At 31.4% G+C, this 18,017-nt stretch overlaps 1 protein-coding gene across 1 annotated transcript; it reads right to left on the bottom strand.

The window, feature by feature from the left end:
- Window positions 1-558: 558 nt before the first annotated feature.
- LOC139499669 (trimethylguanosine synthase-like) lies at window positions 559-15,654 on the bottom strand. Its single transcript, XM_071288426.1, has 11 exons — window positions 15,518-15,654; window positions 13,797-13,891; window positions 11,689-11,914; window positions 9,600-10,944; window positions 9,095-9,206; window positions 8,581-8,661; window positions 7,385-8,157; window positions 5,898-6,029; window positions 5,186-5,402; window positions 3,822-3,900; window positions 559-985 (listed from the first exon to the last, which is right to left on the bottom strand). Exons 2-11 carry the CDS (start codon window positions 13,889-13,891, stop codon window positions 611-613), a joined length of 3,435 nt encoding a protein of 1,144 aa, XP_071144527.1. The 5' UTR covers window positions 15,518-15,654; the 3' UTR covers window positions 559-610.
- Between the last annotated feature and the right edge of the window lie 2,363 nt (window positions 15,655-18,017).

Here is an 18,017-nt window from a genome sequence, read left to right as displayed (position 1 = left end):
ACTATTTACCAGTTTGTAATAAAGGGTGCCACATGTGGAGCAGGATCTGCTTACCCTTCCGGAGCACCTGAGATCACCCAAATTTTTTGGTGGGGTTCGTGTTGCTTAGTCTTTAGATTTCTATGTTGTCTCTTGTGTACTATTATTTTTCTGTTTGTCTTTTTCTTTTTAGCCATGGCATTGTCAGTTTATTTCCAATCTATGAGTTTGACTGTCCCTCTGGTATCTTTCGTTCCTCTTTTAAAAGACAATGGCATATTATGCATTCCAATGCAAAAGTTAACAATACATCTAAATGACCTATAAGAAGAACCTGACGAGCTTAAAAAGAATAAAGGACACAAATGCCCTTAAATCCTTAACATTTATTTTTCTATAAATGTACAAACAATCATAAAAAATTTACTAAATACTTTTTCTATAAAAATTTTCATTAATAATTTGGTCTACAAAGTAGGTATACTGCAACATAAAAAAAATTAAAAAAAATTATAGTTCAATATGTGACTGACGATGTTCAATGAGAAAAGAGATGCAATCAATTTAAATCAATTTAAATTGATTGTCTGTTTTCCTTTTCTTCTTTTTTCACAAGAATATTATTTCCATATTAATCTTTATGCTTGATATTAACAGTATTTTCACTTTGCACAGGACTAAATTTCCCAGCAATAGTATCTTCTATATTATCAATATCCTTCTGTTCACTTTGTCTCACTTCATTGAGAACCTTATCTGAGTTATTTGTTTCTCCAAAATTTTGCTCATCTTGATGATTCACTTCAATGCATGGCTCAACATTTTTGGAAATCGCTATTAAATTTTGCTGATCATTTTGTTTGATGTCATCACCTGATTCCTGGGCATCATATGCCTCTCCATCCAGTATCAGTTCACCATAGTAGGCACAGATTGTTTTTAACTTTTTATTCAGGATATTTTGTTCTATTTCTACTCTTCCCCCAGGTCCAGCTATAACTGTTAACTGAAAATATAGAATAAAGCCAAAATGAATAGTTTTCTATGATTATCTTACACAGTCAGTCATACATTGGCAACTTATCTTTCCTATAATCACTTCTTGATATTTAAAACAAAATGTTCAGTATCAACTATGTAAACAGTACACAATAAAATCAAAATATTTACATCCACACTCAAAGGAGAAGGTATGATAAGGGGCGTTTTTTGGCCCCCTCTTAAAAGAAGCCTTAATTCATACCATTGTTAGCCTTGGTATAGAAACTTAGAATAAAAATGTTTTTTATATGTTCTGGTAAAAAGAAGGTTGTCCAGCAACCGTTTTTATTAGATAATAGAACAACCACATATGAAATGCTGTATCTGTACAAATAACCATATTTCAAGATAAGATGGTTGGTTTGAGAATAACTTGAAGTTACAAATGAATAGTCACTTCAATTTGAGTTTACAAGATGCTTAGCAACAACCTAACAACAGAAATTTTCCCTAACAACAGTTAATAAAAAGTGATTTTTGTCCAAAGTATGACTCTAGCAATGTTTGTGTTCATATAAGGGTGTTACATTATAATACAATGTGTGATAAATCCTTTTTTTTTACAAGGTTTGAATTGAGCCTAGCAACACAAATGTTGCTTAGCAACACCATAAAATATTAAATTAAAGCTTACTGCAAATGAAGTAGTCATTTTATTGTACAGAAATTAATTTGTCACTAAAATAGGGGGCCGATCAGAAAGCTTATCATACCTTCTCCTTTGAAAGAAGAAAAATTACATGTAAGGAATATATCTATTATGATGTAATGAAATAAACCAGATGCTCCGCAGGGCGCAGCTTTAAACGACCGCAGAGGTTGAACCCTGAACGGTTGGGGCAAGTATGGACACAACATTCAAGCTGGATTCAGCTCTAAATTTGGATTGTGATTAAATAGTTGACACAGCATAGGTTTCGGACACAGAATGAATGTGGTCTAATGAACTTAAAATATTTTTTTTGCCTTTGAGCAATTCACTATGCTGTTGAATATTAATCCTCTCAGTGTTTGAAGAAATTTTCTTTTTATTTATGAAATCTGAAATGGGAAAAATTTACCCCCCCCCCCCCCCCATTTTTTTTCACATCCCCCTTTCCCTTTTTCCAAAACTGATCTCAATTCAAAATTCTAATGGAGTTTGCAACATTGCAACAATAACTACTCATCTAAATACATCATAAAATATTAAAATGAAACAAAAGGTGCTTGTTATCACTGAATGGTAAAGATTGTTTTAATTTATCAGTTAGTAGTAAAAGTGAATATACATTGTATATTGTATAAAACAATGATTTAAGCTGATTCAACTACTATTCTGGATAAAGAAAGATAACTCCAATTGAAAATTTCTTGCTATTGCACAATATTGTGAAATTAGATATTTCTTGCTATTGCACAATACTGTGCAATTGAAAATATTTGCTATTGCACAACACTGTGCAAATGAATATTTCTTGCTATTGCGCAATACTGTGCAATTGAAAATTTCTTGCTATTGCACAATACTGTGCAATTGAAGATTTCTTGCTATTGCTGAATACTGTGCAATTGAAAATTTCTTGCTATTGCACAATACTTAATATAATAATTTTGGATCCTGATTTGAACCAACTTGAAAACTGGGCCTATAATCAAAAATCTAAGTACATGTTTAGATTCAGCATATCAAAAAAGCCCAAGAATTCAGTTTTTGTTAAAATCAAACTTAGTTTAATTTTGGACCCTTAGGACTTTAATGTAGACCAATTTGAAAATGGGACTAAAAATTAAGAATCTACATAAACAGTTAGATTTGGCATATCAAAGAACCCCAATTATTCAATTTTTGATGAAATCAAACAAAGTTTAATTTTGGACCCCGATTTGGACCAACTTGAAAACTGGGCCAATAATCAAAAATCTAAGTACATTTTTAGATTCTGCATATCAAAGAACCCCAAGGATTCAATTTTTGTTAAAATCAAACTAATTTAATTTTGAACCCTTTGGACCTTAATGTAGACCAATTTGAAAACCGGACCAAAAATTAAGAATCTACATACACAGTTAGATTCGGCATATCAAAGAACCTCAATTATTCAATTTTTGATGAAATCAAACAAAGTTCAATTTTGGACCCTTTGGGCCCCTTATTCCTAAACTATTGGGACCAAAACTCCCAAATTCAAACCCAACCTTCCTTTAGTGGTCATAAACCTTGTGTTTAAATTTCATAGATTTCTATTTACTTATACTAAAGTAAAGGTGCGAAAACCGAGAATAATGCTGACTTGGGCCCCTTTTTGGCCCCTAATTCATAAACTGTTCAGACCACAACTCTCAAAATTAATCCAAACCTTACTTTTGTGGTCATAAACCTTGTGTCAAAATCTCATAGATTTCTTAAACTAAAGTTATAGTGCGAAAACCAAGAAAATGCTTATTTGGGCCCTTTTTGGCCCCTAATTCCTAAAATGTTGGGACCAAAACTCCCAAAATCAATTCCAACCTTCCTTTTGTGGTCATAAACCTTGTGTTAAAATTTCATAGATTTCTATTCACTTTTACTTAAGTAAGAGTGCGAAAACTAAAAGTATTCGGACGACGACGATGATGCAGACGACGACGCCAACGTGATACCAATATACGACCAAAAAATTTTCAATTTTTGCGGTCGTATAAAAATTATAAATATAATATAAAACAAACTTGCCTTGATTGATAAGTAGCTTTTACTTTCTAATACACATAATTGTAAATTGTGTCTTAATATTGATTATAATTGTTGAATAAAAAACTTATTTTTTTATACTACATACCTGCTCAATGTCTGTGTTTCTTGGAACAAAGTACACAATATTTTTTGAGATCTTCTGTGCAACATCAAATATCTTCAATGTTTATAAGTTAAGGATATAAATTTTAGTACAAAAAACTATATATGTATTTATCAAAGTTGTACAAAATCGAACATGTAAAATGATGTTTGTTTATGGTTGTCACATGTTTGGTTAATTATAGTAAGGTTGGTTCGATTGGGATATTGAGTTCATGCACGAGTGAACTCAGGTTGTTGAAAGTCATTCGAGCTTTTGCAGTCCAAGTGTACAGTAGCATTTTGCCAAATAAATAATATTATTAATTATGTTATTTATTTTCAGATTTGTAGACCCCAAGTATGGGGAAACCAGTACAAGCTGCATAATACCTGTGTATTTATATGAACTTTCAACAATATTATACTCATATTTTTAATAAAATGTGCGCTTGTCTCTGTAAGTGGCGTCTCCCATGTTAGAGTTTGTGGTTATTTGATTAATATTTTATGTTCGTTTGAGTTTACGAATTAGAATTAAAACGTTTTTACATAATATAAACAGTTTATAAACTAAGGTCAAGCAGCCAGAATTCAAATCATCTAAGAATCTTGCTTGATGGGAGCTTTCAAGGTCATATGCTTATTTCTAAAGAATATTTTTTCCTGATCAAAAATGAAATTAATAACTTTTTTAAAACTGACGTCTTTTCAATAACATGAATTTCACATGTGATTTCTAAACAAAATTAATGAACATATTAATCAAAATAAAGGTATTTATGTCCTGAAAAAGATAACATTGGATGTGAATGTGGATCATTGTAATTCATGTAACAGTAAATAGTGGAAAGGTGTGACTTATAGATAACAGTTTGTATCAGAGCTATTCACTTAAAATAGGTGTAACACTGAGGGTTGGATGACTAATAACCTATACGCAGTTACATCTAAGAAAGGAGTGGGGACAATAAGGCCCTTATTTAGTCAATATTTAAGTATTATTTAAGTCATCATACTTACTCTTAAACTTGTCCATACTAGACTAAGGTACAAGGTGTCAGAAAATAAAAACAAATTTCACATTGAACAAGTTTATACCATGGCAACTAACTATGAAAAATTTGCAAATTTTGTAAAAAAAAAATCATTATTCTTGTTTTTCATCAAATTTTAAGTATATATTAGATTGGGAAAGTATGTGAGCACCCACAAACAATTGTGTATTTGGTGAGATAATGTAAATAGTTATTCTAAAGCTTTTCTTAAATCATTTTGTTTTTGCTTGGTCTTGCACCACTGTAAATCTTAATGCTTTCTGTTTTAGTTGAAGAATTTTTCTGATTCTTGTACAACAAAAAAGGATATCCATCAATTTCTATCATGGTCTCCAGATCAAACACTTCAGCAGTGAGGTAGTCTGGACCACCCCATGGTGGACTGAGGAACACTACATCAGCTGATAATGTAGGTCCAACCTTCAGGAAGTCTCCTTGTATGAATTCTATGTGGTTCTCCACTCCATACACAGCAGCATTATGTCTGGCTATTTCTATCTTCACTGGGTCAATATCTATTGCTATTACTGAAAATAATAATTTTGGACTATGTTGGTATGTTGAAAAGTAAAAGATTAATTAAGCTTTTAAAAAAAAAAATCTTTAGTTGTGTTTAGTAAATTTAAAGAAATAATTTTTAGTTGCGTTTAGTAAATTTAAAGCAATAACATTTAGTTGCATTTTATCATAAAACAATCATACAATTATTTGGGGATTAATGTCAATATTTGCTATATCAATCTGTTCAAACAAAATTCAATATTTAATCAAATATAGATAGCTCCTCATATTCTTTGTTGATTATTCTGTATAAACACTTCCAATGTATATCATTCAACACTCTTTTCTGTTTTTTTATAAACAATGTGTTATTCAATATTTTTCTAAACTGTTTATTTGTTGAAAAAATATTATGACCAGCATATTGGCATTCTCTGGTTTAGCTATCCAAATATTTCTGTATTAGTTTTTTTTTTTGATTATCTTGTATAACACCCTGCAATAATAATGATTTTTCTTACCATGATTACAGGTAAAAGCAAACTGTATAGCATTTCCACCAACACCACAAAAAGCATCTACTATAATATCAGAGCGACATCTGTCTGCAATATGTTCTGCTATTTTCTCAGGAGTTACAGAAAACCATCCCTCTGTAAATTCAAACAAATAACATTTATATAGCAACTTATGATTTTGATTCCCCATTTGATGTATAATATATTCAGTCTTAGACTCACAGGCACTCGTCTAGAATTTTTTTTTCCCCTATATACCTTTATATAACACAAGGTACTTAACTCGCGATTTAGAAAAATGTCGGGCGGTGACGAAATTCCGTTAAATGCAGATTTCTCGGCTGTCAACCCCACTAAGACTTGTTATGTCGTACATCTAAATTGATTTATCTTCACAATGGTGTATAACACGTCTACTTTTGTTGTCAGAATCATCTGTAGCAATCCTACCAAAATATGTCAGTCGTAATTATTTCGTCTACCACTATAAAAATATGCAATACACGTCTCGCAGTAAATTATTAATTATAAAAATTGTTTCAGAAAAAACTGTTAGTTTTTGTATGAATAGAACTCATCATCCAGTTAGTAAAATTGTAAAAGATACTGTGAAAAAAATCTAATAAGTGTTATTTGTGGTATGTCTAATAAGTTACAAATTTTCCCATGACGTCAATGTCATTCAGACTCTCTCTTGACTTTACGTATGAAATGAAACAAGATCAGATAACTCCGAGAATCATTTAGACTTTCCCACAAAATTGACCAATCGGAAACCGAGATATATAAGAGATGTGACGCATTTATTGCCAATCCATTGTCGGTAGACGAAATAATTATGATTGACATACTTGGATAGGATTGCTAAAGATGATTCTGAAAACAAAAGTAGACGTGTTATACACCATTGTGAAGATAAATCAATTGAGATTTACGACACAACAAGTTTTAGTGGGGTTGACAGCCGAGAAACTGGCATATAACAGAATTTCCTCACCGCCTGACAATTTTCTAAATCGCGAATTAAGTACCTTGTGTTATATAAAGGTATATAGGAAATTTTTTTCTGAGACGAGTGCCTGTGCTAAGACTCTAAGGAATATATATAATACTATGTATGTTATATTTCTGGTATTTAGAAAACTCCATGTTGAAATGTAGGTAAATAATGTACGGTGTACCAAAGTTGCATTTCTGTGAATACCCCTAGTGTAGTTTCCAGAAAGAAAGAAAAAAATGTTTTCCTGCAATTGAGATTGACCTTGACATTTTATTGTAGGTGAGTGTTCTTTGTTTTTGTTGGATTTTTTTATGATGCAAAGGTATCATAAAGTAAAGATACCAAGATCTACAGCAATAACTAAATGATACCTGAAACTTTCCATTGCAATGAACTTAAATAGACCCTTTAAATAAAGGTGCCAAAATTTTTATTTCAAGTCAAGTCTATACACTTATACCTATACAAATCAGTCCTTTACATTGCTTACCTCTGTCCATCTTTATCCCTTCATCAAACTTAGAAAACAACCTGTATCTCTGAGCCCAGTATTTTCTTAATTCTTTATCATTTTCTATTTCTTCTGGAACTGGCATCTGTTTTCTTCTCCTTCTTTTCTTCTTCCCTTTTTTCTGTTGCATGTTTTCTACATCAGCTGACTCCTCAAATGTTTCATTAAGAACATCATCCATATTATCATCTAAGAACCCATACAAATTAAGTTCCTCGTTCACTTCATCAGTATTGTACAAGGATAATGTATTTGTTGTCTCTGTACAACTGTTGTGTTCTTGGTTTTCAGACATACCAACGGGTTCATCTGTAATTATCTTAGGTAGATGGCTGCTACTTGATTGATCTCCATGTGACTGAATCTGCTTATTTTCTGAGATATCACATGTTACATAATCTCCTTTTGAATCATCAACAGTTTTTTCTTTTGTTTTAACTTCATTATCAGAAACAGATGAATCATTTGAGTCACTATCCTCCAAATTATTCAGTATTTTAAAGTTATCTGGGAATTGTAATTGAAGATTAGGGTCATGCTGACCTTGCAATTCAGGTTCTGTATTTGTTAAGTCCATGAAATTTTTAGCTTTACCCAGAACTTTACTCATCTTTGACTGCAGAAGACTACCCTCACTATCAAACCTTACATGGGAACTTTTCTTTCCTAAATTGACATATTCTGTTGATTTCTTGGCATTACGATGTTTGTATTTAACTTTTCCATCTTTGATTTTCATCTTTTTAGATAGCCTACAAAATGACAGCTTAACTTATCATTAAATATATAGATATGATGGTACTTGTATAAATCAGAAATAAAAATAAAAATTATAAACTAGTTTTCATCTACATCTTGAGTGTGGTAAAAGGTATGATTTTATCTTACACTACCAATAATTTATCTTATAAATACAATGTTGAATTAACATTATTGAACAATAAAACATATTCTACAAACCAAAAAGATTAAAAGTGAAATTTGCATTATGATTTGTTTTACATTCTTTGTTAAAAGCATTGCTAGACTTGCAGACAAATAAATTTCAATTTTGAATAGTCTGTATTAAATTGGTGCTTTGAATTATCTATCTGAATTCTATTCAATGCAGTAACAGTTCTAAGTAACATAACATTCCTGTAACTCAAATTATAAGCTTTTCTCCAGGTACATACTTGGCATTGTCTTCAGTCAGTGAAAATCCAAGGTGTTTTAGTCTGTCCTTGTAGCCTTCAGTCTCTTCATCTATCTCATGACTGAAATGATATTAACTTTTGTAAAAGAATAGATTATTAAAACATTTATATGCATGGTTATCCAGGCATATATTTTCATAATAAACTGCTTTGAAATTGATAATGACTTTAAAGTAACAAGTTCAAATCATAGTACCAATACAACTGCAATTAAAATCTTGTAGCTAAAAAACAAAAAGAGATATGCAACCTCATTGACATTAGTCCAAATTAAATTGTTTTGTCAAAAAGAAGTTTCCAAAAGATGTTGTACAATTGTACCAAAGTTACAGAAAAGTAGAAATTCTATTTAGACTTAAAGGTAATTGAAACAGTTACAAGAAATCTGATAAAAATGCAGGTTCAATGTTCCTCACAAAATTTAAGCTAGCCAGACATTTTTAAATCCTATCTAAAACTTACCATAGGTATGCAAGACAAGACTTCATCTTACCTGTGAGGCAGTTCTATAGGTTTGTCCTCAGGAGGATCCTCTCCATCTCCACTACCATTTATATTTCCCATTGCAGAATCAGGGTTAGTTCTTAGATTGTTCACCAATGATCCTATAAATATACATGATATATTACAAGTAACTATAATGTTCTGTCTTAAATGTGTCATGAATGAGAATGTTTACAAAAAGATGCAAAAACCTCACGATAAAGTTCAAAGCTAACAGAAACTGTGTTTGGAACATTTAAGAAATTTTCAATACAAGTGAATCCGATAATTAAGATTTATTTCTCTTTACTCGACTCTGAAAATTGAATTAACTTTCTCACCTTTCTCAATGAAAATTTTTTTATGATTATTGTTGTAATATCACCTCTATTTTAACTATGGGTAACAAAATAATAAAGTTTGAATGAAAATGAAAAAAAATAGTTGCTGTGTTCTATTATCTTATTGTTACTTTGTTTTGTCTTTTTATAAGTACTTATTTTTAATATACAAACCTAAAGAGAAATTTTTAGCTTTTGACTTCTTAGCATGCTTCCTTTTACCGCCACCAGATCCATCACATGGTTCACAGTCAGTGACACATTGTATTTCTGTTTCAATGGATTGAGATGAACCTACATTAACATCACCTATAGAATCAGTACATTTGTCAACTGAACATGAAGTGTCATTATTTGAATCTTTACTATGAGTAAGATCATCATTTATGCTATTTTTGGTAAGGTTACAACTTTCAGAGCAAATATTAATATGTTCACTACTTTTTTCTTCTACTGAGCTATGTGATTCAAAAATATTTTCAAGTGTCTTATTTTCACTTGACTGACATTCTAGTGCTGATGTTGTATCACAGTTATCATATGACTCTTCACCACATGGAACTGACGTTACACAGGCATCATGTGACGCGGAACCACTTTGCACTGTTGTACCACAGACGTCAAGTGACCTTACATCACATGGTACTGAGGTATCACATTCATCATGTAAATCAATGTCATCAGATATCAATGGACTTTCTGTAACTGTATTATTTTTTGCTTCTAACTTTTGAAATTCCTCTTTAAACTGACTATAGTAATACCAGTAATTTTCTGTGTAATGTTCATTCCATAAATCTTGCCATTCAACATCATCTGTATTTGTTACCTCTTCATTGTTTTCATCTTCTTCATTTTCAAAATTTTCTGTTTGTGAACTCTGACCTGGACATGAAGAATAACAATGCATCATGTGAACCATTTCTACATTTTGATTGGCTAAATTATTAGCTTCTGCACTTTCTAAGTTAGATATTTCACTAAGATCCTCTGTTTCTTTTAAATTGATCATAGTTGATTCTATTGCACGGTTGTAAGATGTCTGAAATCCAGAATAGCCTGCTGAATCAGGTCTGTTTTCCAAATTTTCAGTTTCTTTTGTTTCAGTTAATTTTCGTTCTTCTTCATTTTGAACCAACATTTCATTATCTTTAGCATTGTCTGTGCTTGTCTCTTTATTTGCATCTTCAGGAAAAATTTCCTTTGGTTTAGAATCTTCCTCTTCAATTCTACCAGGAGATTTTTCTATGACCATTTCTCCATCAGCTGTTATTTCTATCTCAGACACACATGGCATGCCTCTGTACTCATTAAAGTCGACTTGTTCTGGATATTTGTTCACCCATCCCTCCCATACTAGATACTCTCCATATTGAGCCCAGTAACTCTCCCATGCAGTATCAAAGTCCAGTTCCTTATAAGGATGTAAATCTCCAACAACACCTTCATCTTCATTCTTCTCCTTATTTCTTCTTTTTCTCTGTTTTTTCTTTTTGTGTCCATGATTCTTCTTCTTTTTCTACAATAGTAATAGGAAAGTCATTAAAAATATGTACATGTATATCAAAATTTAGGGATTCTACTAACTGTTATTCCTTCAATTGAATATAGTTTATATACAATTGTGATTTTCTGTTGAAAATTGATAGAATCAGTTAAAACTGCTGTGGGTAAATTTAGAGTTTTAGTAATAACTGGTATCAGTATATCTTGAGAGTACCAATGAAATGTTGATACAAGAGAAGTTTGGGAAAAGTTCAAATCTGCAGTATCTAAATAAAACCAAATAATATTTCTGTATCACAGAGCTACATGTATATAGACAAGGATTATATTTCTGTATTACAGAGCTAAAAAGACGAGGATTGAATCGACATCATTTATCCGTGAGAGACACTAGTCACTGGTTTAGTAAAAACTGTGGATAACACAAGGATCAACATGCAGATATAAAACACTAATATATTATCAGGGGCGGATGCAGGAATTTTCGAAAGGGGGGGTGCTAACCCAGGGCAAAGGGGGGGTGCAAAACATATGTCCCGATACAAATGCATTGATCGGCAAAAATAAAGGGGGGTGCGCACCCCCGAACCCCCCCCCCTGGATCCGCCACTGATTATGGTTTCAATAAGGCAACAGTATTTCGTTACAACAGAATTTTTGATGAAGCAATTTTTTATTATGGATATTTTTATTGTAATAATTGAACAGATTGATTTCAATTTGGCTGCTCACCGTGTATATATCATTGTATAAATACCTTTACTGATGTTTGCTCTATCTTTGAACTTCCTCCAAATGAAGCAAACCCCATGGCTTTCATTAGTTCCTCATCCTGTTCACATATTTTCTCCTCATCTTCAATGGGAGATTCATTTTCACTCGACTCCTCATGGTCGTCCTCTTTTTCCTCCTCTCCCTCTTCTTCTTCATCCTCACTGTCATCAAATTTTCCATATAATCCTTGTCTATATAATTCATTATCACTGTATCGGTAATATAAAAATTATAGTTGAAAATATTTTATAAAAGTTAGAAATTTTGTTTCAGTCATATGTACATTTGTATTTATAAATTGGTCATATAACAACAAATACAAATGTATAACAAACTTTTGACCCACGTTTGACCTTAATTGTTTCCAAACTTTTCTTTAAACAACTTAGTGACACTGTCAAAATAGTATTACTGTGTTTTCAACAAGAATTTCACAGATAGAAACCATATATATATATATATACAGCTTACACAAATGATACATTTTACCAATATATATATATGACTACATGTTGATAGAAATCATATATTTTTAAACTTGAGAAAGTTGTCTCAATCTACTAAAGCATGTCACCTTATACACCCCATTTAAGAATACCACAGAAACATAGATTATCTTCTTTCACAAGTTATTTGAAATATTTCTACCCTGAAGGCAACCAAGTTCTTATATTAAACACATGAACTTTAAAAGTCTCAAATTTAGCTAATAAGAGTTAAAATAGTGTATTATTCCTTTCTTCTCATTTATTTTTAATTCTTTCTTGCATTAAAATTTCTAATTGTACAGGAAAACAATGATGCTGTTGCTAACTTAGCAAGCAATAAAATGATTTAATTACTAATCATACTATATAGTGGGTATTTTTTGTTATTTTGTGTGTTGTTAATTTTTGTTTAATTTAGCAAATGAATAATTAGCAAAATTTTCAGTAATAAAATTCACAATGACAATGTTTAATGTGACGGTACCTAAATAGCACCTATTGACAGTTTTTTTACCTATGTTTATTTATGATCCAGACAAATGTTTCCATTCTGTGTTTATTTTGTAGAAGTGTCATTATTGCGTAAATGGTTCCACTAATTTAATTTTTGAATTTTTTCATATTGAATCATCAGAAAAATGGGTTTCAACAGACCTTCAAACTATCCAGAAAAAATGGATGCTTGTTACACATTTAACATTTGCTCATTTTTAAAGATGACTTTATGAGCAGGTCACATAGTGATTTACTTTTTCTATGGAATGCTTCATCTTATTGATATAGACTGAACATTTTGTGTATATTACAAATATATTTACCTATGTTGGAAGACATGTATTATGTCAAATCATAAAAATACAAATTGTTTAGTCTCAAAGAAAACATGCAAGATTTCCTCAGTTATTTTTGTTGAATAGGTGTAATTTGGGTACTGTGACGTTATGCACATAAAAGGTCCTTTTCAAAATCTTAAATGTTTTTGGAAAATTTCTATATTGTAATAAGAAGCAGGTCTATAATGGTTCATGTAAGTTTCAACACATGATTGTTAAAAGCACATCTTCAATAGTAAGTTGAAATAATTGAGTTTCTTTCTTGCTGGCTTAACTTTTCATAAATTACACATAAAACATTACCAAGATGACCAATTAATCAGATATCAAGCATATCATTTTATTATTTCTTAAATCACTATATATGTTTGACTATTGTATATTGATTGAATTCAAAATTTGCTTCTCCCATTCATGTCATTAATATTGTAAAAGTGACAACAACTTTTTTTCTTCATTTAAATAGAACTATATGACAAATCTAAAGGTTCATGTCTGGCAATAAATTTTACCACTTTTAACCTGCTTATAATACTGGTCAGCATATCTGCAAAGATAATTATTTGCATATTTGAATCCACTAAATAAAAAAAGGAATTTTTTGTTCATATTAATTAATTTTTAAATCAAAACCACAAACTTTATTTAGACACAGAATAAATTTCCTATACCATTCATATGTAAAATTATGAACTTCCAACATTATAAACTGTCTTTTTTTAATCAGCTAGTCATATTCAAGACTCAAGTTTGCATAAAATGATGCTTACTTGATGAATGCTCTTGTACAATGACAACTTATTATCTTGTCTTCATTCTCCAAACTTAGTTTCATGTCTGCAAGATGATTCCATCTATAGCACATCTGTAATATAAAGTCATGTATAGTAGATATAATACTTTGGAATATACAAGGCTGAAGAAACTGATAATCACTGTGCCTAAACTGTTTTAACGAAAATGAGACAAATAATAATGTAAAGTTTGTAAACATGTTGAAATCACACAAGATCTAAACAACAAAACAAACAGCAGTAAATGTGAAAGTTTCTGACCAAACTTGTTCACCCAAATTAAATGTCTGTGATATCTGAAAATTATTAGACATTGTTTCTTTGTACAATAAGTAATGTGCTATTTCACTACAATTCATGACAGAATTCCCACAATAACAGTATGCTATTTACTGTAATAACTTGTTTTTGTTATACCCATGACTGAATAAGTTAGATATTCCCATGCATGCTGTAACCATTGTAACCACCATTCCCATACCGTCTCGTTGTTGCCATAGTTACAGGGTTAAATAAACCTATAAAAAGTAATATGTACATCATAATTACCCTGACCCCGCCCCCTTTTTTTATGTAACCAATTTGACCTGGAAAGACTCAAAATGTTCAGTTTATCCCATGTGTGAAACCAATGTAACCAATGTAACCATTATGTCAATGGGGGTTACAAAACAAGGTAACTAAATTCTGGTGCACATTTTGCGCCTAATATCATGTATATGGAATAAGTTTACTTTTAACTTGCTTGAATCTTAATTTTGTTTTAAAAATAACTAGTGTAAGATTTAATACTTTAAACCAGAAACAGATATGTGGGTGTAAACTCTCATGATTTAGGGGCAATTAAGTATGTGAGTATGGCTAAACACGATGGGTGCCACAAGTTGAGCAGGATCTGCTTACTCTTCCAGAGCACATGAGATCACCCAGTTTTTGGTGGGGTTTGTGTTGCTTAGTCTTTTGTTTATTATGTTATGTCTTGTGTAATATTATTTGTCTATTTCTTTTAAAGCCATGACATTGTCAGTTTATTTTTGATCTACATCATCTACATCATACATGATCTAGTTTGAATGTCCCTCAGGTAATGTATCTTTCGCCTCTCTTTTACCTGAATGACGTCTTATATATGAGGGTAGTAATGCCCTTTACCGTCGGGCATCAAACAGTTTTTTTCGGCTCCTGTTAGTGTCAAATGAATGAAAATTTTATCATGATTCGTCAAAATATCCTTACTGTGATTTGTCAGAGGTTTCAAATAATTATCATTACCTTTATTTTTGGAAAAAAATTAACGTGATTTGTCGAAATCAATTGATTGTTTTATCGTCTAATAGAAAGTGCACATTTTATCGTCATGCACCAAAAATTACCATTAATGTCATTTGGCAAGAAATTTTACCATTATTCGTCATGAAGGTACAAAATGTACCCCATTACCACCCTCATATATTGTTTATGTTCTGATACATTTAATCAAAAGAATACCTTTAACTTTTATATTTGCTTTTTATTTCATTTTGGGTTCATGAGGAAAAGATATTGTAATCGGCTAGTTCTGAGGCTATGTTGTGAAACGGGTACCACGATTTCCCGAGGTTTACAAGAACAAACTGTTATTTTTTAGACAATAATCAATTTTCAATTGGTATTTATATTGAAATTGTAGAAAATTGCATTGGTGCACCTGAGCTTACAGTTTAAATTCGATGTATCTTTTACTTTGAAATGACTTTGGTGTGATTAAATGCACAAAAAGTGCAAAATCAAAGTTGAAAACAAAACGTGATTTCGCGCACCCTTGCTCCAAATACAACTTGTGTTTCTTTGCAAAAAAATTACATATCTTAAACGTTCTAAAGACAATGACAAAACCTCCAATTTAGGAGAGTAGGGACGGTTTATTTATATTTATATTTTTACCCAGTATAAGTAATAAGTTTCTAAGGACCCCGATAATATCAATGAATTTTTCTTCTTCTTTTTTTTTTTTGCATGGTAGTTTCAGAATAGCAATTCGAATCAGAGATATGTGTTATGTTTCTTTTCGAATATATTGTAGTGGGGGAAATTTCAACGTTTTCAAAAATTTAAAGGATCGATGTACTAAGCCGGTTGAAATAAAACAATATATAGAATTCAAAATTGATACATTAAATCAGAAGAGCATTAGTAAAGTGATATTGATATGGAACTCCTTTTTTTTAATGTATTTTTTATTTCAAATATGGCGGGAAAAGACTGACTCAGACTTTTACCTTATAAGTTGCATTGGTATTATTTGGGACTCAAATCGAAAGAAAAGAAATCTACAAGCATGATAAATAAATACCGCTATTGAGCCATTTCCCTGCAGCATATGACGGTAAACATTGTATCCCGAATAAAAGGCTCGTAATGGAAATATCCCTGATCATCCATATAAAAAATGGAATCAAGTGAGTTCATTTACCATGACCAGACATATAGTTTATCTATTGTGCTGTGCTGAAAATTGTTAAAGACATGTGGACAGCAAAACCATTACCAAGGCCGTAACTAGGCATCTTATTTTAGTGAGGCAAAATAATTGAGCCGAGCGAAGCGAGGCGAAATTTTTTTTGGAGGGTATGAAATGAATGGTGCAAAATCCTGCATTCTAGGCATTTTTAGAGAGTTTGATAATGTTTTGAATTTGGACACTTTTTATATAAATTTTTCATATTTTAAGACTTTTACTAACACCAAATTTTTAACAACTTTATTTAAATTTATATGTAATATACTCATCCAAATATCACTGATTTGAGTCTGCTGCCAGAACATAGAACAAACATCGATTCAGAAGAGTTTGCCAAATTTTTCTATGTCCGGTTCGGTCAAATCGTTTCAGAATCATAATTTGGTCTGCTGATATCCTTATCGCGATGAACATGGAGCATGGCAAGACCGCACAATCTCTCGCCACACATGCATGCTCTTTTCCAAGTTTTCAGTCGTTTCAGGGCAGTCTGTGTTTCTAAAGGTAGCACATTATCATCAACACAATAATCAATGTCTTCTTCCAATTCCTTCTCCATCAGCAATTCGGTAGCAGCTTTTATTTGCAAAAGGGAATTAAGCTTTTCTGTAAGCACCATCATACAGTCGCAGTTACAAAATATTAAACTCGCTTTTATGCTGACAAAGAGTAGACAAACTAGGGATAGAATGAGATAACATACATGTATATGATTCTATCTATAGAGTAAGTATATATGATATGGGTACAGGGGAATTGGAATTGAGTTTTTGACGTTTACATGTAGTTCCGTAATTTCAAATTATTTCTGGAAATAGTTGGTGGTATTTTAGTTCCAGAATCTATAAATTTAGTGGTTAGGGGTTGGGGGTGTCCGATTCCGAAACCCCGAATATAAAGAAACGAAATTCCGTAGTCCCGAATAAGTAAAGACAAAATCCTGTGTTAAAGGTTCTACCATTCCTCAATAATATCAAATTGGAATATGGGATATTCTTTCAATTTTTAAGGTTAAAGAAACATGGATAAAAACTAATCCATGCATTCATGTTTCATATTATTTATATTTTATTTATCTGTAAAGAGAAAGATTAAAGTTCGTGAAATGAATACGCAGATAGGACTGCCTCCTTGCGATGCCCAGTACTTGATTTGCCAAAAGTTGGTGAAACGGAGAAATGAATACGCAGACAGGACTGCCTTCTTCCGAAGACCAGTACTTGATTTGTCAGTCTACTTATCGTTTTTGGATTGTTCTAATGAAGTTATATGCAATACTCAGACTCTGTTCACACAAAAAAACTAGTTTACTAGAATTATTCCTTCTTTACCTTCAGTGTCGCTTTTCCTTTTTCTGCAAGAGCCTGTTTTTAACTAAAGATCCATGATAATTATCGTTACTAGGTTAATGTTATTGAGAAACATCACCCGTTGAGATGCTGAGTTATATCCAGGAAGAATTAATAGTTTAAAAGGAATGATGACAAGTTATAGCAATTAAGGTTGAGACAGAACAACAAATGACTATTATATTTATATATATGTAAAAAAAAAAATCAGTGTCGAAATTTTAGTGAGGCAATTGCCTCACTTGCCTCAAGGGTAGTTACGGCCTTGATTACAAAGACATTGAATGAACACAACGACGGTTTTAGATAAGTAGCAGAAAGTCGAATCTCAGCAATCTCTGAAATATG

The sequence above is a fragment of the Mytilus edulis genome, chromosome 1 (assembly GCF_963676685.1).
Source record: "Mytilus edulis chromosome 1, xbMytEdul2.2, whole genome shotgun sequence".
In the NCBI taxonomy this organism is placed as follows: Eukaryota; Metazoa; Mollusca; class Bivalvia; order Mytilida; family Mytilidae; genus Mytilus; species Mytilus edulis.
Note: the sequence above shows the minus strand (reverse complement) of the source record. Positions and strands in the feature narration are given on the sequence as shown.